The 26,901-nt window shown below is 34.1% G+C and overlaps 1 protein-coding gene across 4 annotated transcripts; it reads left to right on the plus strand.

Moving 5' to 3' along the window:
* Positions 1-144: 144 nt before the first annotated feature.
* On the plus strand, positions 145-24,946 carry LOC105218750 (neurexin-1). 4 transcript variants are annotated; one of them, XM_011194520.3, is made up of 19 exons: positions 145-1,555; positions 1,683-1,816; positions 3,375-3,519; positions 3,802-3,855; positions 3,919-4,057; positions 4,127-4,276; positions 4,358-4,545; positions 4,617-4,775; positions 4,833-4,985; positions 5,074-5,190; positions 5,322-5,706; positions 6,629-6,999; positions 7,083-7,203; positions 14,170-14,317; positions 14,372-15,129; positions 15,198-15,548; positions 15,616-15,851; positions 17,894-18,194; positions 21,830-24,946. In XM_011194520.3, the coding sequence occupies exons 1-19, from the start codon at positions 701-703 to the stop codon at positions 22,867-22,869; spliced, it is 5,805 nt and encodes a 1,934-aa protein (XP_011192822.2). In that variant the 5' UTR covers positions 145-700; the 3' UTR covers positions 22,870-24,946. The 4 variants fall into 4 exon arrangements, with proteins under 4 accessions (XP_011192822.2, XP_011192824.2, XP_011192823.2 ...); XM_011194522.3 differs by having other exon boundaries at positions 15,616-15,806; XM_011194521.3 differs by having other exon boundaries at positions 7,083-7,194.
* Positions 24,947-26,901: the final 1,955 nt, after the last annotated feature.

Consider the following 26,901-nt stretch of genomic DNA (forward strand, 5'->3'; position numbering starts at 1 on the left):
GAAATAGAGAGAGAGCGGCGCATTGAGAGCGTAAATAAATTTCAATGAAACTTACACGCGCGTTTTAAATGCATATGAGCAGCAGTTATAGTAGTACGCGACGGCACAAACTAACATATCCTCGTAAACAGCACACACATACATACTGACACACACGTGCCTGAACAACGTCAGCATGCAGCATACAAACACACATACAGTTACGCAAATTATGCACGAGAGATTTTGTCAAATGTAAAAGAACTTCAAGGATTTTACGGATAATATACAAATTAACGACTGCAAGTAGCAAGTGCTGCTGAAGTGTAAAAGAATACAAAAACACATCCAGTGGGAAAAATAAAAAAAAAAAAAACTGAAAAAAAATCACAAGTTGTCCTTGTAGTGAAAACTTGAAGGCGAAATGCACTTAAGGCTAATAAAGCAATAAGTCAATAAGTAAAAAAGTAACATTTGGCAAGCGTAGTTAACATTTCAATAAAAGTGTAGTGTGCTTTTTGGCGTGGAGGCAGCTGATTGCCGAGTTGAACTCGCATTTACAAGCGTAACACTTTGAACATATCAAAATTATAACTTATGCACACACACACACACACACAAACCACACTCACATATACCTATAATACAAGCGCCAACGACAGCGCCTAAAACTATGCAACAATAGTGCAGTGGCAAGCTTCAAGTCACCAACAGCAGCAGCATGTCTATCGGCGAACCTTGTGAGCTGCTGCCAGGCAGCACAGTGAAACGGAGCAACAACAGCAATTGCAGCGCATTTGCAATGACTGCCGTTAGTTACCTCGCTAACGGTACCACAACCCAAAGTCATGGCAGCAGTAGTTGTAGCACTGACAGCGGCGGCTGCATTAGTGGTCGTCTCAAAAATCGGCATAGCAACGACTACAGTAACTGTTGCAACAACAATAACAACAACAACAATGGCAGCCAACAACTGCTAACAATACAACAACATCAACTGCCACTTCGGCAAACATTGCGCCAACAAAAGAACAATGGCCATATCAATGCAAACTACAAATTCAGTAATAGCAACAAAGCAACAGCAGCAACAGCAACAACAACGTGCACATCAACTGCAGACGCACAGCTTGTCGGCTGCTGTCGTCGCCCCAGTGCTGCACTCGTTGTGTCGCCATCTGCGCCATATTCGAGTTGTGGACGACTGAAACAGCGCCGAAAGTCGAAAACGCTGCTGCCCGCCATTGTGCCCGCCTCGGCGTATGCCCTCACCGGTTTGGTGCTGTTATGCTCAGCGCTACTGTCGCCATGCCATGCTTTCCAGCTGGATGGCTCGCAGAATTCATTCGCCCAATTTCGCAAATGGTATACGGGACTCAACGGTTCGCTGGAGCTGGAGTTTAAGACTGAGCAGCCCAACGGCTTGGTGCTCTACACCGATGATGGCGGCACTTATGACTTCTTCGAGCTCAAACTGGTGGAGGGTGCATTGCGTTTGCGTTACAATTTGGGCGGCGGAGCGCATATCATAACTGTAGGCAGAGAATTACATGATGGCCATTGGCATAAAGTGCAGGTGAGTGAGTGGGTGGGTGTGTGGATGGTTGGTTGGCTTTCATTTTGTGTTTCATTTTGAAATATTAGCATTATTATTGTTATCGTTACGTAAATGTATTTGAGTGCTGTGCCTTATGTGTTTGTAGGTGTTGCGCAATGATGAACAAACATCGCTAATTGTGGATGGCGTGTCGCAGAGCAGTACAACCAAGGGCAAGGAATTTCAGTTTGGAAAATTTGCCACCAACTCTGATGTCTATGTAGGCGGCATGCCAAATTGGTTGGTTATCTACCGAGCAATACAAAATGCCGTGTCCTCTCACCAAACTATTTTCATTGAGTCTCGCCTTGAGTTGTGTAGAAATCTGGATGTGTTCGTGAAATGCATCTTCAAGGTTTAAGCATTTATTGCATTATTTTGTAAAGTATATTTCGATATTCAGAAACATGCAGTAGATAACTTCAGAAGAGCAGAAGTCTGTTATTATGATATTTAACGAAAATCATTTACTGTTTAAAAAGGTTTAGAAGCGAGTTTTCTTATTTTTTTTAATCTTAGCACAGTGTTATATAATTTCTAACAAATAATGTTTAATCATTTCTAATTTTCTTTTTGGTTTTTTTTTTTAATTAAAATCGAGTTAGTGTGCGTTAAATAACACTTTTTTAGATGTTGCTGTTGAACTTGATTCGACTTGAACACCATATACTGGTACCTCACGATTTTGGTGTAAAAAATTTAACAAGTAAACCATATTTACTATATTGGGTTCCTTTCCTAAGTTTGTCTACTTTAGACCTTATCAGCAATACCGACTTCTTCTACCACATTAATTTATATATATTGGCTTTAACTTCCTGTGGATCTTCGTCCATCTGGTATCACCAAGTCCATGAGCTTGTTCGGCTATTTTGAGTTTCTCCCATCATTTGTCGACTTTAGAACTTATCTGTAACGGCATTGATTGATATATATTGGCTCTAACACTCCTATGGACCTTCGACTGCTTGTTATCACCAAGTCCATGACTTGTTGGGCTATTTTGGGTTCCCTTCCATAATTTGTCTACGTTAAACCTTATCGGTAATACCGACATTTCCACTTTCACTTAGCCCGTTAACTTATATATATTGGCTCTAATATTCCTCTGGACATTCTTCTGTCTGGTAACATCTGATTTATTGTTCTAGATATTTAGACCTCTGATATATTTAGTTTGTGTAGTTTTTAATACTACCGCGAATATTAAATACGGTTATTTTACATTTATCTTTAAAGAAAACTATACCCCCGTTCCAAAACCCCTAAGATTATAAAATCTGATATATTCTATGAAGAAAGTTATCTGGTTCGATATAATTGTCCTCATATTCAGTAGCAATCTACAAAAATACATTCATTGTAACCGAGTCTCATCGGGATCCTTTTTTTATTCGGACGAGCGAACTGGAGTGATTTAATAAATTTGACTCATAATTTTCGTTGTCAATAATCGCGTTATCCTTATACTGCCGAAAATTCATCATATTGCACAACAACAACAAATAATTGTTAAAACATTAAAATAATTATCTTATTAACCTCAGCAGCTTTCTTACAAAGAAAATAAATTTTCCTAAATCCACTCATGGAAAGTTTGGTGAGAGTGACATGTGAGAGAGTGGACACATATGCACGCATGGCTGTGTGTATTTATCTGCTTATGATAAGTACACATAAATGCGAGAAAAAATATAAAAAAAAAAACATAATTAATTAGTTAAGTGTACATTTGCACGTGCTATCTTCTAATGCGTATGTGTTTGTGCATATCAACACATTTTTTAACGGTGTGTAGGTACAGCACAAAGTTGGCATTATTAGCCTTGCCAAGCGTGATCTTCGAGCCGAGATTCCGGGGTGCCATACGCAATTTGGTATACGCCGATCAGCCAGGTGGGGCGACACGCCGTCAGGAGATGAAGCAGCCACGTGACATAAAGGTAATTAAGAGATTTTGATGATACTTCATTACATTTTTGTAACTGCCGCAATTTGTTGGATGGAGTTGTAACTCGATACGTCAAAAAGGGAGCTAAAGGATATGCCCAGATTATATTATAAAAGTTCTAGGAGGTTTCTTAAGCCAGATACCTTGGTATGGATTTGAACCCAAGAGCTACCGAATCATGCTCCAGTGGTTTCACTAGACACTGTCCAGATATACTTTAAAATTTTAACAAAACGATTTTAATGAGTTTTCGGTTTTCTCTAATCCTTGACAGTGTGGTGACGGTCCTTGCGATAACGGTGAAATGCCAAAGGAGAAGGTGCCCAGGGTACGTAACATAGTTAGAAAGATAATTCAAACCTATTTTCACTCAAATCTATTTGTTATACAGGGTGTACGCGGCGGTAATACCACAGATGCTTGTGAACGAAGTGATCCTTGTCAACATGGCGGTATTTGCATCTCAACTGATTCGGGTCCAATATGTGAGTGCCGGAATCTCGAATATGATGGACAATATTGTGAAAAAGGTGAGTAAGAGGTCAAAAGGTCAACAATTTCCGAGAATCCTTAAAAACTCTTTAACCATTTCGCTACAGAGAAAGCGCCATCAGAAGCCACATTTCGCGGTCAACAGTTCCTGTCGTATGATCTTGGTCAAACTAGTGCCGAGCCGATTGTAAGCGCTCAGGATGCCATTACGCTATACTTCCGCACACGTCAACCCAATGGTTTATTATTCTATACAGGTTTGTTGCGTGTTTCCGATGTGTCTGTTCTCTATATATATTAAATATATTTCTTACTTTTGCTTCTCCCAACATAAACAGGGCACGGTACGGATTATCTGAATTTGGCGCTACGTGATGGCGGTGTTTCACTTACAATGGGTTTGGCTAATGGTAAACAGGAAATGCATATCAAACCATCCAAAGTACGCTTTGATGATCATCAGTGGCACAAAGTAACGGTACATCGTCGTATTCAGGAAATATCCTCAATAACAAGCTTCTGCAGAGTAAGTCAGTCTGCAGTGTAATTCAGAAATAAAGTTTTCTAATAATTCTATTACTTTTTTTTGCAATCTAGCTTGTGACCGTTGTCGATGACGTTTACACCGATCACTCGCATATCGCCGGTAAATTCACGATGCTCTCTTCGTCACGTGTTTATGTGGGCGGTGCGGTCAATCCACGCGCTCTACTTGGTGCTCGAGTGCATAACAACTTTGTCGGTTGTCTTCGTAAGGTTAGTATCCTATATAATTTTATATTTTTAACTACTAAATATATTATTGTCCAAAAGGTTGAGTTTTCTGCCGATACACTGTTATTAAACCTAATCGACTTGGCTAAAAGTGGGTCGAAACTGATTCAAGTCGCCGGTAATGTAGAATATCAGTGTCCTCTTGGAGATCCACAGGACCCAGTTACATTTACTACCAGGGAGTCGCATTTGGTATGAGACAAATTTATATTTACTGTGTTTTGTTTCACACATATCTCTAATAACTGTTCTTCGTGCATGTAAACCACGATTTTCGCAGGTCCTGCCACCGTGGGAGACTGGCAAACAAAGCTCCATATCATTTAAATTCCGCACCAAGGAACCCAATGGACTGATTATTTTGGCCACTGGCTCCAAACAACCGCGCTCAAAGAATGTAAGTGTATGCCAGTAAATCAATTATTTCTTCTCTTTTTATCAAATAATTGTACCGTAAAGTACACTCACTAATGCTTGTTTACCGCCACAATTAGAGAGCATAATTAAATTATTTATTATATTTTCTAGGCCGTGCTCTTTGCCATTGAGTTATTGAATGGACACATTTACATACACTTGGACTTGGGTTCGGGTGCGGCGAAGGTGCGTGCCTCACGACGTCGCGTTGACGATGGCGATTGGCATGACTTGATATTGCGGCGCAACGGACGTGATGCAAAGGTAAGCGTCGATGGGGTTTGGAATGAGTTTCGCACGCCGGGCGATGGCACCATACTCGAACTGGACGGGCATATGTATGTCGGTGGTACGGGACCGGCGTACAACAATATCGCATGGCCACCGGCTATCTGGACGGCTACGTTGCGGCAAGGTTTTGTCGGTTGCTTGCGTGACTTGGTATTAAGCGGCAAGGCGATCGATATTGCAGCATTCGCACGCTTGCAGGACTCCGGTATGTAGCAGTATATATGTACATATATAGTACATAATATTTATATAGTGCATGGCATTGTTCATTTAAAAACGTGTGTAAAAGTATGAAATGCTTTGTCCATTAAAAAGAAATCGCACGCAATTATTTATGCAAATGGCTGATAGCGACAATTTTTTAATGTCATGCGATAAAAATGTAAGAAAGTGTACAAATTAAATACTGCAATTATTATTCATATTTGCATATGTTTAAAGCGGAAAAAATATTAATGTCAACGATATGAAGTATGACAATGAAAATAATTATTAGATATTAGAAAATATCAGACAAAAAAAAAACAACAATATATCGCTCAGAATTTTGTTGGATAGGTCTCTCTATCCTACACTTTTTACTGGACAGTTTTTAGCTTCATATATTTAAATTATTTTAGAAACAACTTGTTTAATTACAAGCCCATTTTGGGTAGGAATCTAGTCAGGAATCCAAAAATAGCAGACTTTCTTCTGCGCAAACTATTTCTAATGTTTCGTTATATTCAAAGATGGCTGGACTTATTTCCTTTTCTATCCTCATATCCTCACTCAGAATTTTGTTGAATAGGTCTCTCTATCCTACACTTTTTACTGGACAGTTTTTAGCTTCATATATTTAAATTATTTTAGAAACAACTTGTTTAATTACAAGCCCATTTTGGGTAGTAATCTAGTCAGGAATCCAAAAATAGCAGACTTTCTTCTGCGCAAACTATTTCTAATGTTTCGTTATATTCAAAGATGGCTGGACTTATTTCCTTTTCTATATAGCCGTTGTTATAACTGCTAATGTTCTTTAATCTAATAAAAATTTAATCAAATTTAAGAGCGCTTTAGTATACCTTAAATAAATCTGATAAGAACACTTTTAAAAATCAATTAATATTTTTGCCGCTTACTCACAGCATCGGTGAAGCCATCATGCCACGTACAGGCCAATGTTTGTACCGGCAATCCCTGCTTGAACGGTGGCACCTGCATAGAAGGCTGGAATCGACCCATTTGCGACTGCACAGCAACACTATACGCGGGACCAACATGCGGCCGAGAGTTAGCCACATTGGCGTTCAACGGCAGCCAACATATGACCGTATGGCTGGGCAATGGACAAGGCACCAAAACACAAACTGAAGAGCTTATAATACGGTTCAAGACATCGCGTCCCACCGGCTTAATACTGCTAACAAGTGCCGAGTCGAATTCGCCAGATCGTTTGGAGATCGCATTGGTGGCGGGACGTGTACGTGCCAGTGTGCGTTTGAGTGATCGCGAAAAGGTAATTATGAGGGTTTCTATACTAGTTTTTTTTTCAAAAAATGTAGTGGCATTTTCAATTTGTGATTCTTTGTGATTCTATAGAATTTACTTGCCGGTCAATCAGTGTTGAATGACAACAACTGGCACACAATACGCTTCTCGCGACGTGCCTCCAATCTACGGCTACAAGTTGACGGGGTTCCCCCTGTCAGGGGTATGTTATGTATGTATCACCAGCACTTCTATTTGCCCTACTACGTGTCGTGCCGTGTCGTTTTTTTCATTCTACCAAAAATTAAAAAAAATTAAATTAAATAGATTTAAAAAAGAAATATTTGAAATATAGTTAATAAGTAAATCAAGCAATAAGTGTAGGGGACAAACAAGCGAACTTCTTTGCAAGAATAACAATTGTAAATTTGTATGATTTTTATTTTCGTTTGCTTTCGTTTTCGGTTTTCATTTTCATTTAATATTTTTCAGTATTTTTTCCAGAAATTTTGTATTTTGTTCATCGAGTGCGTCAATGGGCCACAAAAGAACTAACACAACTAACTGTGATTTCTCATATATAAAATACACATATGTTTGTGTAAGAGTTTACGTGCAGTGGCCGCGTCTCTGTCAGGCGTACTCGGTATTTTTTTTTAATATGTTCTTGTTTTTTCGTTTAACTGTAAATACTCGTTAATACAAACGAATAACTACTCGTACTTTCTGTTGATGAAAATGTTAGCCAATACCTACCTACTTTGCAATCACCAATCACCAACTCACTACCATCACTTAAATCAACAACAACACCTGTCAAGTGTCAGCTAAATGTCAGATTAACATATTTTGGTAGTTAAAAATAGAAAAAAGAATATTACTTGTCGCATCTTTACATCTACCATAACATAAACGACCGCCATACACATAATCTGTCGTCTCTCTATGTTCCGAAGTGCAGTTAAACTCCCCAAATTAGGTAAAGGCTTAGATTACCAAACATTAAACTCCAAAGGCTGTAACAAATTTATTTTAATTTTGATTTCTTCTTATCAAAATGTCTTGTGTTTTTAATTTAAATTTGTATAAACTATTTTTCATTTCAATATGTCTAATTTACATTTCATTTCGCCAATCATTTCCATCATATTATTATACATTTGAACAGTTATTGGTATATTGTATGTTTCATTGTTTATATACTTTCACATTACATACTATTTCCCTTTCTCGTCGTTTATTTTATCCTGTAAAATAATATATGCTCATAACATCACTAGTGAACCGTGAAAATCGTATTTATAAATATGACATCCCACATTAATACTCGTACATACATTCACTTATACATACATACATACATACATCTTATAAATTCATTCTGCTTTTATGAAATTCGTTTGTTACAATTTTATATTTACTTACTGTATTTTAAACGTTACTTGTAACTAAATTAAGTTTCGTTTTATAAACGTTCATGGGGCATCAGAAAGGTTTTTGAAAAATGTTTAAAAGAAAAATGATTTATTTTTGGAATATTAAAGACTGTTATATTATATATGTTATTATATATGTATAATATATTATAAAAAGCATACGTCCTTAAAGGTTATGTTGAAGACTCCAAGCTTAGTTAAGATTAAGGTTAGACTCTAAGCTTTATAAAAGTCGGCTGAGATCAACTTTTAACTACTTAATCGGGAAAAAACTAAAAGTTTTGTTGCATACTGAGATGCATCTAAGTCGTTGTTGACATTTCGATGTGAAAATATTTTAAAACGTTAGTTTTGCAATACCAAAAGTAGTAAAGAACTCATCATAGAGTATTTTTCTTTACAATATATCTCAAACGAAATTTCCTGACAAATAGTATTTGATATCTTTGTAAAATCTCTCTATGTTGAATCGAACCAAACTGTGGGATATTATAAATCAAAGAGACTCATGTAGCCAAAAAAATATATGAAGAATTCGAAAATAATCTACAAAACAAGATTTCTGGCTAATCTTGTTCAGCATAAATATAATATTAAAAATAAGTATATTAATTATAAGTGTAAATACTTTGGTGCCCTGTGAACGAAACAATTTCAACCTCTGTTCTTGTAAATTTGAACTTTTTAACATCTTGATGTCGTGTTTTCATTTGCCTCAATACTAAATTGCCTTCTTTTAATGAGATAATGAAATTGAGAATTTTCTTTGATTTTTACTTAAACCTGTCCCTGGAGCGAAAATATAGTTTACAGTGCAGCGAAACAATCGTATTAAAAAAACTAAGAATTAATCAAAAAAATTACAATTTATTAAAAGAGACTTTAGTACGTAACATAACTGTACTGAAAGTGCATGCTTTGAGAAAACTGAGAAAACTTGTTGATAGGAAAATATTTATGTGAAATTTCGGCGAATATCTTAAAAACAAACACAAAACAAAAAATGGTTGCTTGCAGTGGAAATTTATTTTCATGTATTTTTTTTTTTTGATGGAGTACAAATCAAAATTTCACTTTGGTCATTTTTAATGTACATAATTAAAATTAAACATACAATATAACTGTATCGATGTTAAATATGTACTTAACTATACATACATACATATGTATTTTCCAAAGCGCGTATACGTAATTTGAAAGGTAACGGTAATATTTTTCGTCAATCCGGGAACATAATATTTTTGCAGTGCGAAATTTAGTAACTTTCTCTACAAAATAATGTCACGACAACACAAGGCAAGCTACAAGAAAACAAGTAATTTTAAGGTGAACCAAATAATTTTAATAGGTTTGTAAAGCATTAAATATATGATAAATTTTTAATTTTTTTTTCGAAATTTTTCAAAATTTAAAGATTAAAAAAATTTTTTTTTTTGTTATTAGAGCAGGAAAGAGCTAGCATAATTAGAGAAATTAAAAAATCGACACGCAAGAACAGGTGCGCATTTTTTTGTTGCCACTGTTGTTGTTGCAATTGCACTAACAATTGCGGCAAAAAAATGTTTCTTAAGCGCCGGGGCTGTAATTTGCACCAATTACTAATATTCTACTAGTGTTTTATTCTAATTCTATATATTCGTGTACTGCGATATTGTTAAAAAACACCCAACAACTATACTAACTTAGTTTGTGTTAATTGCAGAAAAACAAAAAAAAAATTAATATAACCTAAAAACTAATTATCTCACAAACCGTAGCGATCGCATTTGCATTTGCAATACACAATAATGTACGTGTGTGTTTGTCTTCACCAACGAAATTTAACTTATTTTATATAGATATTGTCGCACAAGCACCAAAAAAAAAAAAAATAAAATGTCCGAATCGCGTGTAGCGGACTTCTGCATTCACAACTACTATTACTAAATACTAAATAGTTTGCAAATTTTCGTAAAACCGTCGCACTGTTACCACGCAACCACCGCATACACGCGCCAATCCTAGCTCTACAACACCGCCACCCTAGCTGCAGCTGCACCTGGTTGTGTGTGTGCGTGTGTGTGTTTTAGCATATGTGCATGCATGGCGCCAATTGGCCGCTCTAATGGCAACACGCATATTTCGCATGTTCCATAACTACAACTTAGCGAAAAAAAACAAAATTATTTATTTATGTATGTATGTATATTTGTAATTTATTATTTTTATTATCACTGAAAGATAACTTCTAATTTGCATGCGTGATTCAGCACAATTGCAACCGAGCAGTTGCAAGTCCAAAAATTATTGCCTGCTGTCTCACAGTTTTCATTATGCACATTGTCATCAGCATCACCGATCTCTAAATCGCTGAACCTCCTCGATCATTCTCATTGTAATTAAGTTAAGTTATATTCACAAAGCGTCTCGGGTATTCTCGGAGAACATAAGTGCCGAAATAGTTTTTGTTAGTTCTTGTTGAAAGCAAAATTAAAAAAAAAATAGATGATTGCGATTGCGATGAACCCGAAATCTGAAGTTAGAGTCTATCCATTCCCAAAACGATAATTTATATGAATTTATTATATATCACAGAGTTCTGTAGTATCAACAAGTATACTTTAATTGACCTCCGTGAAAATACATATGTTCGCTCAATATTAAGTTTTTAATTGTTTCATGAGCAAATCAGAGCCCTGGAACGTCTTGTGAATACCTTTTACATAACGAGTTACCAGCACATTTCATAAATAAGTGCATTAGCTGATTATTAACATGCCAACTCATGAATTCATCGAAAGATCACCACCAAATTCATCCACCTTTCATTTCACCATTTCGTGAAATCGCTTTTGTTGTGCCACCTAACATATGAACTTTATCATAAATAGAAATGTCAAATGTCAAACAACTATAATCTAACATGCTGCACATTCTTTTGTTTTCCCTTTTTCATTTAACAGAATTCATTTAACAGAACATTTTTTTTTATTTATTTATTTTATCAATATTAAAGTTCGTATGATATATTCTTTAATAATAGCAATGAAAGTTAATAAGAAAATGCTGAAAAACCAGCTGAGTTTTATATGTTTGCGTTTTATTACATAGTGTAATGAAAAGTTAGGTTAGATTTATTAAATGATTACGTTTTTTTTCTATACGTTTTCAATTCATTGCACTTTTAGCCTAAAATGCTGAAATACAGTATTATTGTACGTTCCCAACTTGGCGCACTCTTTATGTAAATCACGATACAGATACTATATACATAAGTAGTTTTCTTTTTTTCATTTTATTCAAGCTATTTCTTTTCTTCTTCAATTTAATTACTAATTTACTTTAAACTTTAATAATTTCAAAACGCTTTATACAATATCACTTGACGTTAATTTTGAAAAATTTAATGGATTAAAAATTTGTTAGAATTAGCAATTGGGTACTAGACACGCACCTCGCATATACGTACATAATGGACTGATCAAAACTACTACAAGTGTATTTGCCCTCTAAAGTTGGAGGCGTAATATATTAGACCTAAATATGGATCATTTAAAGCCTAATAATAAGTAGTAAATCTATTTAAAACCAGACAAGCTCAAGAATGTGGCTGAGATGTTTACGTAGAACGTTGCTCTCTAGTAGGCTGTTAAATCTCTAATTTTCAAACGTGTTTGATTTTAGAAACGTACCAAAGACATATATTTCCTTCTGATTTTCCTACCTTTGTGAACTCGGGATTGTTCTAATCATTTTAGATTGGAACCTCTGCACCTCCAATGTGGGTTTTACAGGTCATACCCTCCAGTTGAATATCATACATCCAAATCGGCTTGAGTAGCACAGCACTTCCAAAAATAGTTTCGTTTATATTTTATCTCAAATTCTTTACTTCGAAGAAATATTCTGCTTTTCCACAGCTCAAATACAGTATTTGTGTAAAGTTTTATTTCGCTATCTTTATCTGGTCCTTATGTATACATTATAAAGTGAAGGAATAAGATGGAGTTCAAATTTGAGTTATATGGGAAGTAGGCGTAGTTGTGAACTGATTTCACCCATATTCCACCAGTGTCATCAGGGTGTCAAGAAAATATTATATACCGAATTTCATTGAAATCTGTCGAGTAGTTCTTAAGATATGGTTTTTCACCCATAAGTGGGCGACCCAACGCCCATTTTCCATTTTGTAAAAAAATCTCAGTGCAGCTTCCTTCTACCATTTCTTATGTAAAATTTGGTGTTTCTGAGTTAACGCACTTTTAGTCATTTTCAACCTTTCCTAACCTTTGTATGGGATGTGGGCGTGGTTATTATCCGATTTCTTTCATTTTTGAACTGTATAAGGAAACGGCTACAAGAAACGACTGTAGAAAGTTTGGTTTATATAGCTCTATTGGTTTGCAAGATGTATACAAAAAACCTATTTGGGGGCGGGGTCACGCCCACTTTTCCAAAAAAATTACATTCAAATGTGCCCCTCCCTAATGCGATCCTATGTTCCAAATTTTATTTTCCTAACTTTATTTATGGCTTAGTTATAGCTCTTAATGTGTTTTTGGTTATCGCCATTTTGTGGACGTGGCAGTGGTCCGATTCCGCCCATCTTCGAACTTAACCTTCTTATGGTGCCAAGGAACACGTGTTCCAAGTTTTATTAAGATATCAGCTTGCACGGACGGGCAGACATCCGGATTTCAACTTTACTCGTCACCCTGATCACTTTGGTATATATAACCCTATATCTAACTCGTTTAGTTTTTGGACTTACAAACAACCGTTATGTGGACAAAACTATAATACTATCTTTAGCAACTTTTGTTGCGAGAGTATAAAAAGAGTTGAGGTCCATATATATCCTAGCCTCATATTAATAGTACTGCAGTTTCTAGAATAATAATTTTTTTCGGTAAAAATAGTTTTATAATTAAAATTTCTACTAAATTAAAGCCTTCTGTGCACTAGAATTATTCATATATAAATCAATAAAACAATAAATAATTTAACGAATTACTATTAATTTACAAACCGTCAAGTGTTTTAATATGACTATGCGTATTTTTGTTAAAATTATTTACACACTATCTTTTTTATTTGTTTCTTAAATAATTGTGAACTGCACAAATTTTAGTAATCCAAGCTGCAAAACTATATACATACTACATAATTATAACTGAACAATAACTCAACGACTCACCAGAATTGCTTGAAACTTCTTTTACAAATCAATATATATATTTATATACATATGTACGTAAAATTATATAGTCATAATAATGGCTATTACACCTGCATATGGTATGTACGTACATATATATGTCTACAACTATACTCTTATACATATTTAATACTTATGAGACTATCAACTACTTACTTAATGCAACTTAATTTTATGCCTTTCACCTAAGTGAGATATTTGTTAAAGCAAAATATTAATTAGTAATACAATATATAATACATACATATATACTATTTACATACCATACATACATATGTACATGCTTCTTGTAATTTGAAAGATATTGTAAAAATGTTGTATTTTGAGGAGTGAACTTAGTGCGTTCACTTCGAAAGTATGTAACCGAAGTACATATACGAATGTATGTACTGTATGTTGTATTTGCCATATATTAAATATATTATTTACTCGTACATATGTATTAGTATAATTATGTAATTGACTAACGAATAATCGTAATTATGCTGTAGTTGAATTAGGTGTGTGTGTGTGTTGCATGTGCGATTTAGTATTTTATCTAGCGTACATATGTATATTCCGACAGCGGAGACAATACTCGGTCGCCATAGCACCATCGAGATACGTTCCATTCACTTGGGTGGAATGTTTCATGCCGAGGAGGAGATACAAATGACATCGACAATGCCGAATTTCATTGGCCAATTGCAGGGTTTCATTTTCAATGGACAAAGGTGCGTTGGAGTTACCTAATGTGGTTAGATTTATTTAATGTGTCGTACTTTCAGATACATTGACATCGTTAAGAATTTGGGTCCCGAGTTATCGGCACTGCCAAGCGCTACCTTCAAGTTGACAGCGCGTTTTGTAAACTCACCGCCCGGTAATCCCTATCATGCGGCCACATTCCGTTCGAAGCACTCTTATGTAGGTCTGCCAATGCTGAAGGCCTACTCAAGCGTCTCGGTGGATTTCCGCTTCAAAACCGTCGAACCCAACGGGCTGTTACTCTACAACGGTGGGCGCCGTAACGATTTCATTGCTTTGGAGTTGGTTAACGGTCACATACACTATACCTTTGATATTGGTGATGGACCGATAACGATGCGTGACAAATCACGCATACACATGAATGACAATCGCTGGCATCAAGTGAGCATACGACGACCGGGACCCAAGACGCATACACTCACCGTCGATGATTCGTTCGAGATTGTCACATTGACTGGCAATAGCATGCATTTGGAGCTTTCGGGCATACTCTACATCGGCGGCGTGTTCAAGGATATGTACGCGAAATTGCCGGCGTCCATTTCATCACGTTCTGGTTTTGAGGGTTGTCTTGCTTCTTTGGATTTGGGCGATACATCGCCGACACTGACCAGCGATGCGGTTGTGCCCAGTTCGTTGGTGGTGTCCGGTTGTGAGGGCCCGACCAAGTGCAGCCAGAATGCGTGCGCCAATCGTGGCGTTTGTGTGCAACAATGGAATGCGTACGTGTGTGAGTGTGACATGACTTCGTATACCGGACCGACGTGTTACGATGGTGAATAAAAGTTTTGAATGAAATGCTATTGAAGAGAAAGTTAACAAACATTTTTGTGTTAATTACAGAATCCATCGCCTATGAGTTTGGCAACAACAAGGGCATAATTCAGTATGCATTCCCTGAAAATATGCAGGCAGACACCGAAGAGGACAATATCGCTTTGGGTTTCATCACAACTAAATCCGATGCGGTGATCTTGCGTGTGGAGAGTGCGACCACACAGGATTATATGGAACTGGAAATAGTTGAAGGCAATATATTTATGGTGTATAATATTGGCACGCGTGATTTGCCTTTAGGTGAAATTGGCACAAAAGTGAACGATAACACGTACCATGTGGTCCGCTTTAGCCGTAAGGGTGGCAACGCTACACTACAACTTGATGACTACAATGTACAAACACTGACGCCACAAGGTAATGCCGCACGAAGTTGGGTTACTTTAATTTTGATTTTTATTGTCTTATATTATCTTTTTGACAGGGCATCAATCGACCGTGTTTAATACCATGTCCAGCATACAAGTGGGCGGAAAATTTAGCCGTGGTGGTCGAACACGTATCGAACGTCCATTTGCGGGTGTTATTGCCGGTATGTCGGTGAATAAGTTGCGCATACTGGATTTGGCTGTTGAACGTGACCCACATATAACCATACGAGGAGATGTTCAATTGGTAACTGGAGTATTAGATAGAAATGATCTGCAAAGAATGCAGCAGGTTAGGGAATTTATTTTAAACAATCAAACTTGCAAACTCTTCAAATCTCAAGTATTCTCATCGTAAATAAGTCTTGCAACAACAACAAAAAATTATATATATCAATCAGTCGATCTCTTCTCTTTAGTCATATGAATAAATAATTTATGAGTCATTGAGTGAACAACACTTCCAACAGTCGTTAACACTTACACACACACAAGTGCACAAATACATATGTACATGTATATGAAGATTTTCATGAGTAATACAACAAAATTGTGTCTAACTATGAATAATTTCTTATTTCGTTTTTCACACTTGTTATTAAAAAAATATATTGGTAATCAAATTTTAATCACACATTTTAAGCATATTTTATATTATAATATATCATTTAAAATTTTGCCCTAAAATAAACCAAACACGCGGTACACATCACTGTTTTTACATTCATATATTAAGTTAAGAATTACTCACATAAAAATGCACTAATATTTTATCCAAATAATTCAACACGCGTACAAAATATGGCTCATAAATTATTATCATATACTATATTGTATATTTGTAAACTTTTCATACTAACTAATAACATTGTGGATTGTTTCGATGTAAAGTTTTATAATATTGCATTCGCATTCTTTAACCTAATATTATTTTATTTTAAGCGAATACCAACCATGCTCATGAGTATTAATATATAATAATTGTAGTACAATGAATAAATATTTATGTAATAGCACATAAATATTATTGTTACTAATGGCATGCATGAGCCTCGGTTGGTATTCAGGATGCTTATTTGATTATTTGCTACTTTTACTGCACTTACAACTATAAGAAAGCCTAACACATTATACTCACATTTATTTATTATTTTATTTATTTATATTTATGAATTTTTATTTTGTCTTCCTTCGTTGCCATAAAATTGTGTCCAATCATTAAGTATACCGAACTAACAACTGACTCGTTATGTTGGATTCGTCCAATCTTGTTTGGTTATGTGCAGGCGCCAATCAAAAAGGAGCTTCGTTTTTGTTATTTTACAGCAACCGCGATTCTCTTAGCCAATCAAATTGACTTTTGTTTGCAAATGGGAATTTTCAAACTAATTTTATTTATTTAAAGACTTCCGTATACATTTTATGATAGATATTAAGAAAATATAGAAGAGGAGCTTTCTTTTCATTTTTAATGAAGATATTTTCTGTACTCTTCAATCAAATTTAATTTGTTCTTGATTTTGACAGATATAGCGTGACAAAGGATATGCTATAATTGATTGATTGCAGTCTGAGGATTTTAATTTAGACTTTTTTAAATAGGTTTTCAAACCATAATCATATGCCTTCAAGAATAATATGTATAATAAAAACTTTCCTAAAAATTTACGGATTTTTATAATAATCAATTTCAATATTTCAATGATGAAAAATGAGAAGAATGAATATCTTTATCCAAATATATAATAGGAAATAAACTTCCTGCATATGTCTTTAATTACATCTGCAGCGGATAAAAGGACAAATAATGGGTAGTTCGGTTACTTGACAACTCTTTGTTTCATTTTAACTGATTTAAAATTTTAAACTGTTTTTAAGTTATTTACACCTCTAACCTTACAAACATATGTATAATATTTTGCTCTAAAGCACACTTTCATGTAATTTATATTTGGTAAAACTGTTTTTTTAATCACATATTAAATTATGCACTAATAAATTCCAGCACATTTTCAAAACCTTTACACCAATAAATCGTTTACATACATACATACTCGTACATATGTATACATAACATAATATTGTGCATGATACTCGTAATAATCATAACCGAAACTCTACATATAACATTTCTCATTTATTTCTTATCAAATTGCATTGCTTGTCTTATAACATACAATACTCGCACATAACTTCTTACATACATACAGACATTCATACTCGTACATTTTCATGCGTTGTAATGAATGTTATTAAAAACGAAATCTGCTTTGATTTGCTTTCTATGGCAATGTTTTTTATATTATTCTGCATTTCATGACACTTGACGAGCAGACGCCAGCAAGTGGTTATCCTGGTGCCATTGATGATCTGATCTTCTCGGGTGCTGGTTCCGGTTGTCGTGGCGATGACGAAGATGAGTGTACACCACCATTTGAATCGGGTAGCGGTGATGATTTGATCACGCCTGTCTATGTGCCACCCACAAAACAAACAACAACAGCACAAGTGGCTAATACGGATAAAACTAACGGTACTGAGCGTGCCTGTGATGATGAGGACTGTCTGCATGGATCTGGTGATTATGGCGAGACTACGGAGCAGTTCACTTCTACCAGCACGGCCAAGGGATCAGGTGAGTAACGGTGTTTGTTGTTTACGTTAAAGTAGTAAAGAATTTATTTGAAAGTTAAATTGCCATTTAGTTAGTAGTCAGTATGGTCATTTCATTGGCATATCACTCACAATAATTTTGTTAACAGGGAAGTTGGGAAGAAGCACGTAAGGATTGATGGTATATTATATAGATAATCTAATAAGCTGGGAAAATAATTTACATATACTTATTTAAACAATTTTATAAATATTATTTTTTGAGATTGGTAAGAGACTCGGCGTTCCAGCTAGATACTTTAATAGTAAATAGTTTTCTGGTACTATGTGATTTCCAAAATACACTTCTTGATTTTGGGTAGAGGTGTTAAATGAAACATAAATATACATAATACATACAAATTTGAAGATAGGTTAGGTTAGTCGGTTGGCCAAAGCCCCATGTGTGGCCAGTTTTGGTCCCTTGAAATTAATTGAGAGACAATTTTCTTCAGGATAATTTATTTTAGGGTTCATAAAACAGATTTGGTAATAGGTTCTAAAGGAGACGGGTTTTCGTAATCGGAAACTGAACTGAGTTTATATTTGTTAAAAATTCGTGAACAGAATTCCATCCTCCGATACATATTTGGGGAATATTTTATTCTTAGAAACAAAAAAAAAAAACAAACAATTATTGACTACGAAATCTTTCCACATATTGGAATATTTCAGTTTCAATTCCCAATAACTTTCGTACAGAGTTTTTTATATAACGAATATTATATAGTATTCCGACTCCTCGGGGGAGCTAGGGTCCACATATAATGATTATTGAGTATAACACATTTTTTATGAGAGCGTTCTACACACGGTAATTAACTCTAATTAATTTAGTAAATTTATGGCGCCTCGGTATATATAGTTGTTAATCATTTTGTAAGAAATTAATACGGATAAATACCAAGTAAGATGTGTATACGAAGCTGTAAGATTCAAATAATACATAAGAAGATATTTAATTTTCAGTCTTCAATTCTGTTACTACACTACATACTTTTAAAATGTCTAGTTACGTTTAACTACCGTAATAAATATTTAATAGAGTTAAATGTAGGTATGCTACTAAGTTTCTTCATCAATATATGCACCTTGTTCTCAATACTTTCCTAAGCATTTCTATATTTTCCTATCCTAGAAACCTTTTCGACCGCAATCCTTTACACAAAATCGAAATTATCGAAAATATGCCACGTAATCGATACATATTTATATTAAAATAATATATACAATATTAGCATGTGTTCAATTACTAGTTTGCCAAATATTGCTGATTATACTACAGAGGAGTAAACTAGACTAGTAATTATACTCTAGTCTAAGCTAAAAATGTATATTAGGCACTTGTGTGTATGTACAAGTGTTTGTATATATGTATATAGCATGGCTTTGTCCAGTCAGCCCATCAAAAGTTAGATTATCATATAATTGTAGTAAACATTATTATTTCATAACGTCAGACATACAAATCGCAATTCAAAGCATTCAATTTCGCTACACCAGATAAAGAAACAACCAACTAACAAAAAATATATATTATATATATTACAATCAACAACATCTCAATCAGCCAATCAAATCAATCAAACCAATCAGCCATACTCGTACATTCCACCACAACCACTGCCGTTCGCCCATGGAAGCTCGTTACTCGTTTCTTGTTAATCGCTGTTCCACAACTTGAAATCTTGATTTCATGATTCTGAGTTGGAATTATCTCTTTCAGAAAATGAACTCTTCATATTTCTGACTCTGATCGTGCAATGGATTTGCCAAATGCAAACAATGCAATCGTAAAATGAGCGGAATGTGTGGGGCGAACGGGATAACAACAACAATATTATGCAATTGAAAAGTATTCGAAATAAATTAAACGAAAAGGCCAAAAAAGAAATTAATTAAAATAATGAAATATGATTAAAAAATTCTAAAAAAGAAAGTTTAGTTTACTCACAACAACACGACCATGTCCACCACGTTCACGATCTCAACAACACTTGCAAAATTACAACAAAAGACAACATCACCACCATTTTGCTGGCCGCTCACTACTACTACTACTACTCGTACTACGCGTTAAACTGTTATGTAATTACGTTTTAACTACTGGCTTAATGGCAACGACGTTTATGTCTAAGTTTAAGTGGGCTTAAATTGGTTCAACGTTCAAAATATATATGTATATATTAGAGAATATAAATAAATATGGGGAGGTGTATATACAACTATACATATGTACATACAATGCATTATAAATAATTGATTGTAAGCGTTTATATAGTTTGTATATGTGGGCAGTAGGCGTGTAAGGCATATAAATAAGTGAAAAATCAGGATATGTATGCATATGTTTGTAGTTACGGATTTGTATGAATGCACACTGGTAGGGCTAAGCATGTAATTAAGTATGTATATACATATATAAACATACATATATGTAAAAAGTAAATAAGTGACTTAGAAATGCACATGTTATTCTTTAAAACACATATCCCCCTCTAATTGATTTACAAATTGACCTTACTCTACTACTATGTACCTATGTATGTACGCATATGTTTATTATATATTCATAGTTGATTATTGCAATTATATACATATTTACATGTATAAGAAAATTATTGTTTTACGCACTTACTCTAGTTACCCACTTACATATCTATTGTACATATGTTTATATGGACCTTTGTTGTCTAATTATTATCAAATACTCGTATATATATATGTATGTCTACATATTTGTTGAATTTGTGCTTTTTTTGGCAATTAAATAATAAGCAAAGCAATAACAATAAAGCAAATTATGATGAAACTAATATACAAATAAAAGTCTGTGGTGCTTTGAAAGATCAACTTAATTTTTTTCTACTTACGAGTTCCAAGACATTTCTCAAATCGATATCGGTGAGGTCAAAATATGACATGCAACTTACTTATTTCACAAGTGTTTTGAAACGGTGGCAGTTCTGGTCTATACTATCTATAATTAGTAAGCATAATGGTACTAGAAAGGTTGCAATAAAGAAGAATTGAATACAATGGGATCACATAACATAAAAATACTTTTTTTTTTTTTTTTTTTTTGTGAATGGATTCTAAGTCAGAGAAAATCTGATATCTTGGCACCGAATAATATTCAAGAATCGGTCTCAATAACATTGTAAACAACAATTTAGAAACATAGGAACCGGAAAAAATCTTTAAACATCACTTCTTAAATACCTAGATGATCTGGAGGTTCTCCTGATGAAACATCCGTGACAAGTTTATAATTATATTCTTTGCCTTCTGTCTTATTGGTATGAAAAAATCCATTGTCGAAAATAAGATTGAAAATGAATCGGTTGAAAAATAATAAGATCAAGATAGGTTGCTATTGAAGAACTGCTAACTTTTTTTAAGGAATAATGGACGATTTCTTCGAATGAAAGAAAAATTTTCTGTTTTGAGAGAATAACAATTTTGAAAGATAGTAAACACCCAATAACAGGGTCAAGACTGAGTTGAATTATTAATAGATTAGCGCCAATAATTTCGAGGGTCATATATATTTTATTTTGAAGATAAAACTTATTGTTGAATAATTGTATTAAACATGGAATGTTCAACTCATTACAGAACCCAATCATGAAATCATATCGTCGACCACAGATGGAGTAAACCGCCGCATAGATACATCTAGCACCACCACAGAACAACAGCGTTCCACCACGACCGTATCGAGCAGTGTGATGACACGCACCGAGAGTCAGACGTATGCGCCACGTGAAACCACGGTGCCATATAGCGCTACGACGAGCATAGTCACGCAGCAGCGGCAAACATCAACACCCACCTCCATCTACACCACATCGACGCAACGAGCATCTACTTCTACACTGACAACAACAACTAGCCAAGCAACGCCACCACCCGAAATCCATTCCACAGCAACAGAACATCAAACTACACCGTATGACATTGTACAGGTGTTCAGCGGCGGTGAGGGCGGCGAGAGACATCACGGCGATGAAGATGAGAAATCGAATATGATTTTCAATGGTGAGCACACGTCATTGCCGGAGGAGCGACCACCACCGCATATACCCTCGCCACATGAGACGCCGCCATATTATCAGATGCCACCACAGCAACCGCCCACATACGGTAACAACTACCGTTCCAAGGGTAAAGGTGGACGTGTCAACTCTATCGAGGAGGAACGCACCGCAATGATAATCGGCATTGTCGCCGGCATACTTATAGCTGTAATACTGGTGATATTGCTAGTGTTGTGGCTGAAGTCGACTGGAGATCGCAACTACAAAACGGAGGGCGAGAAAGCCGCTGCCTACGGACATAACCCGAACGCGGCGCTGTTGGGCAACAGCAGTACCAACGGTTCCTATCATCAGCAGCGACATCACGGGACACACCATCAGAATCTGAGTAACGGGCACAATGCCAGCGGTGGTGGTGGAGGCGGTGGTACTGGTGGCAGCGGCAGTGGCAGCATGCTTGGCGCCGCCGGCGTCAGCAGTGGCGGTGTTGTCGGATATGGTTGCATTAGCTCCGGCATGGCCAGCACTGGCGCTGATGGGCGTCCACAAATGGCTGGGTTAGTGCAGCCCAAACCGAAGAAGCGGGATTCCAAGGATGTGAAGGAGTGGTATGTGTAAATTGTTTTTGCTGGAATGAAGTGGGGTGTTGCAGTGAGCATGTTGGATGTCTTGGATTAGCAACAACAGTGCGGTGTTGAGTTATATGAAGTGGTTAAGTATTTTAATATTTAATTCAAATTAGCAATAATAAATTTATGGAATGCATATTTAGTCAAAGGCACACAAAACACCTATACGCAAACAAACAAACACAGATACACAAATACACTTAGTGAAATAACAAATGGGGACTGGATAAAGGATAGTTCGGAGATACTCAGTAATACAATGTATGAAGGCTAAATAGCGTAAATACATACATAACGGTTATTAACTGGGCGTTAAAATATTCGAAATTCTATACGAAAATGTAAGCAGGAAAAATGGCAAGTACTAACAACAACAAACAAACAGCTAACAACAACAAAAACCAACATAATAATATTTCAAACAGTTTAACATACATTATATATATATATATAAATATACTAACACTGGATAATTATTAATAATAGCAAGTTAAACAATAAGGTAACAACAAAAAAACAAAAACTCATATGTATGTATGTATATGTAATGTACAAAAAAGCAAAACGAAAGCGATAATAATCATGAGGTTGCATCAGCGGCAGTTTCAGCAATGATTTGAAATATATTTGAAAACCTAGTTCTTGTGGAAGCTTAGCAAAAATGCTAAAAATCCTCAAATATCATCCGCAACTCTCCAGAAGTATACTGAAGACCATTCTCAAAAATATTGTTCCATAATGTTCAAGCCTATGATTGGCTCCAATGTTTAAAATTTAATACCATATATTTTTGTGTTTCTTACAACAGCTTTAAGCTTTCCAGTTCACAGCTTTATACTAACAAACTTCCATTAGCTAATTACTAACAATTTTGGTGTATATACTACGACATGCCTTCGGCTATTTCGCGATTTGTCGAATTTATATGAATTGCCTGTTTCAGCTGCTGATGTTCCAAGTGAATCCAAGTATTATTTTGTGTTATAAAGCAGTAAACAAAACCAATGGGTTTCTTTGTTGAAATGTCCGTTTGAAGCCTAAGTATGGTTTGAGTTGAGTATTAGCGTGCAGGTAAATAAAGCTAGTGGCCATAAATGAGTATGAATATATAATACTTAATGTAAATTTAGAATACATAAAATTATAAGAAAAGTAAGAACACACAGCAAGTTGTCTCGCGGCGTATGGAACACACACAAAGTGGATTCAACTAGCTTGGCATAAAGACGAGAATGTTTATGAAATAGACGAATAAATATACTTGAAACAGTGTTGGCAATAATAATAGAAACACAAAAAAGAAAATAGCAAAGCATTAAATAAAAAAAAAATGTTTTAGCAAAGAATTGCCGTCTAACGGTGAAAATCTATGGCTTAATAAATTATATGAAAATACTACAAAAATAGGCAAACAAACAATACCAAGTAGTTCCAAATTCCAGTAAATCTATATAAATATTTAACCAAATTTGATTCGTTGAATTCTTCATGTAAAGTTACAACAACAACAAAAGGAAAAAAAATAAATAAATTATGAATATATATATTATATAAATATAACAAATGTGGTGCTGTAATAATGTAATACTTAGTCCCAAATTTTTAAAAATTCAATTCAAAATCTTTAATTTAGTAAAAAGAAAAACTTAAAGCTACAAACCAAAAGTAAATTAAACTAAAAAACAACTTTAACAAGCACTTATTATAGTGATATACATATTATAAATATAACGACAGAGAATCCGTGACAAAAAATGAAACTTAAAACTAAACAAATCGAAACTACATTAAATACATATATAATAAACACATACTATAACTATTGGCTTTGACACTGAAATTACAAGTAACGGTATCAGAAGGTGAAGAGCACTCCGCTGTACGATACTTGCGACAGGATTTACACGTCACACGCCGATTTAGACACACGCAGTCATACGCTTGCTGGAATAGCTAAAACTCAAATGCAAAACAAAATGGCTGACTTACTGCACTTACTTGCAACGCTCACACGTACACATACACATATAAACACCTTAACTAAGCCACACACGCGCATACATATATAGCTCATTATTTGATCTCTCATATCGGACGCCGCTTGGCGTTATGTATCTTTATATGTATGAAGGTAATATATTGCCAGTGTTCACCGTATTCAACAATTTTTTACAATATTTATTATATACAAAAAACACCGTAATAACTAATAACAGCTATTAGTATGCTAAATATTTTACAAAAACAAAAAAACAAATGCGTGTTTGTATATCGGTTTTTTGTATGCTAAATACAATAGTGATTTTTTTGTGTTGGTTTTTTAAGAATTTTTGAGAGACTTTTTGTCTACACTTAGACTTATATATATATGTATATGAAATGCTTAAACTTGGACATATCAAATGCAAAATAAAACACACATTTTGAAATGCAAACATTTTACTAAAACTAACTAAGAATTATTAAATACAAATTGAGGCACACAAAATATATATACATGACATGACTAGCAGCATGCGCATACTACCGTTATATTGACTTTGGTTGCGGCTTGAAATGAAGCGTGATTAGCTCATTTTTATTTTATACTTTTTTATTATTTTTTAATTTTTAATTCAATTAATATAAAAAAAAATAAAAACATTTTTTATCAGAAATTTTTTTTTCAAAAACACAAGAAATTTATTATGCGGTTATTTTTTTAAATTTGAATATTATTTCACTTTATTGATAATTCGCCTTACTGTATGCTATGAAAAGAGAAATTGCATATTATTTATTAGCTCCTCTGTTACATTGACATATGTGACCGTTAAGTTTAATGTCCTGTTAACACTACATGTGGGATATGGATATTAGATAAATAAACTGCCAATTTGTATTTTATTATAAAAGTAAAAAAAAACTTGAAATCTTGATTATTGATTGAAATTGCCTCAAAATATTTTATTATATTATAATATATTATATTATATTTTATTTTATTTTATTTTTATTTTATTTTATTTTATTTTATTTTATTTTATTTCATTTTATTTTATTTTATTTTATTTTATTTTATTTTATTTTATTTTATTTTATTTTATTTTTATTTTATTTTATTTTATTTTATTTCATTTTATTTTTATTTTATTTTATTTTATTTTATTTTATTTTATTTTATTTTATTTTATTTTATTTTATTTTATTTCATTTTATTTTATTTTATTTTATTTCATTTTATTTTATTTTATTTTATTTTATTTTATTTTATTTTATTTTATTTTATTTCATTTTATTTTATTTTATTTTATTTTATTTTATTTTATTTTATTTTAATTTAAATGCTAAAATATTGATACAGACTAAACGACAATCGCTTGAGATAAACGTTCTTCAATAAGTTTCTTCAGTTCCGCAGGTTTGCAGGAATAAGCTCTAACACTAAATTTTAGTTGCTTCCATTCACCAGATTAACACTTTATATCACCAACAAACACACTGCAGGGTCTGGCACTCATTTCGATCGTAAAAAAACAAATCAAATTAAACTAGACAAACACTTTACCAAACAAAAATAAAATGTAACAACTTTTGACTTATTACAAATAAAACTTTATAAAAATTATTAAAATATAAATTATTGCATTCAAAAATTTACTAAAAATTTGTGCACCCCGAAATTGTCGTTGAAATCACAAATCAATTTAAATTTTACCGAAATTCTCTTTGCAAATTATTATGAATTATTGTACACAATGGAAACTGAAAGGCAATTGAACAGAAATTATAAAAACAAAACTCATAATACAATAACAACTCTATATTTTACTATGATATCTTATTGTTGCAATGTATGTACGTGTACTAAGGAAGCGTCCGCAAATTTGAAATTTACAAAAGTCACTTGAATTTTCTCCTAATATTTTCAAATGAAAGAATAGAGTTATACAAACAAACATATAAATAACGTTGTGGTTGCCACATATTTTGGAATCCATGCAAATTTACCTCCGAAACACACTAACTTATGTAAGCACGC

Source organism: Zeugodacus cucurbitae, chromosome 2, assembly GCF_028554725.1.
Source record: "Zeugodacus cucurbitae isolate PBARC_wt_2022May chromosome 2, idZeuCucr1.2, whole genome shotgun sequence".
NCBI lineage: Eukaryota > Metazoa > Arthropoda > Insecta > Diptera > Tephritidae > Zeugodacus > Zeugodacus cucurbitae.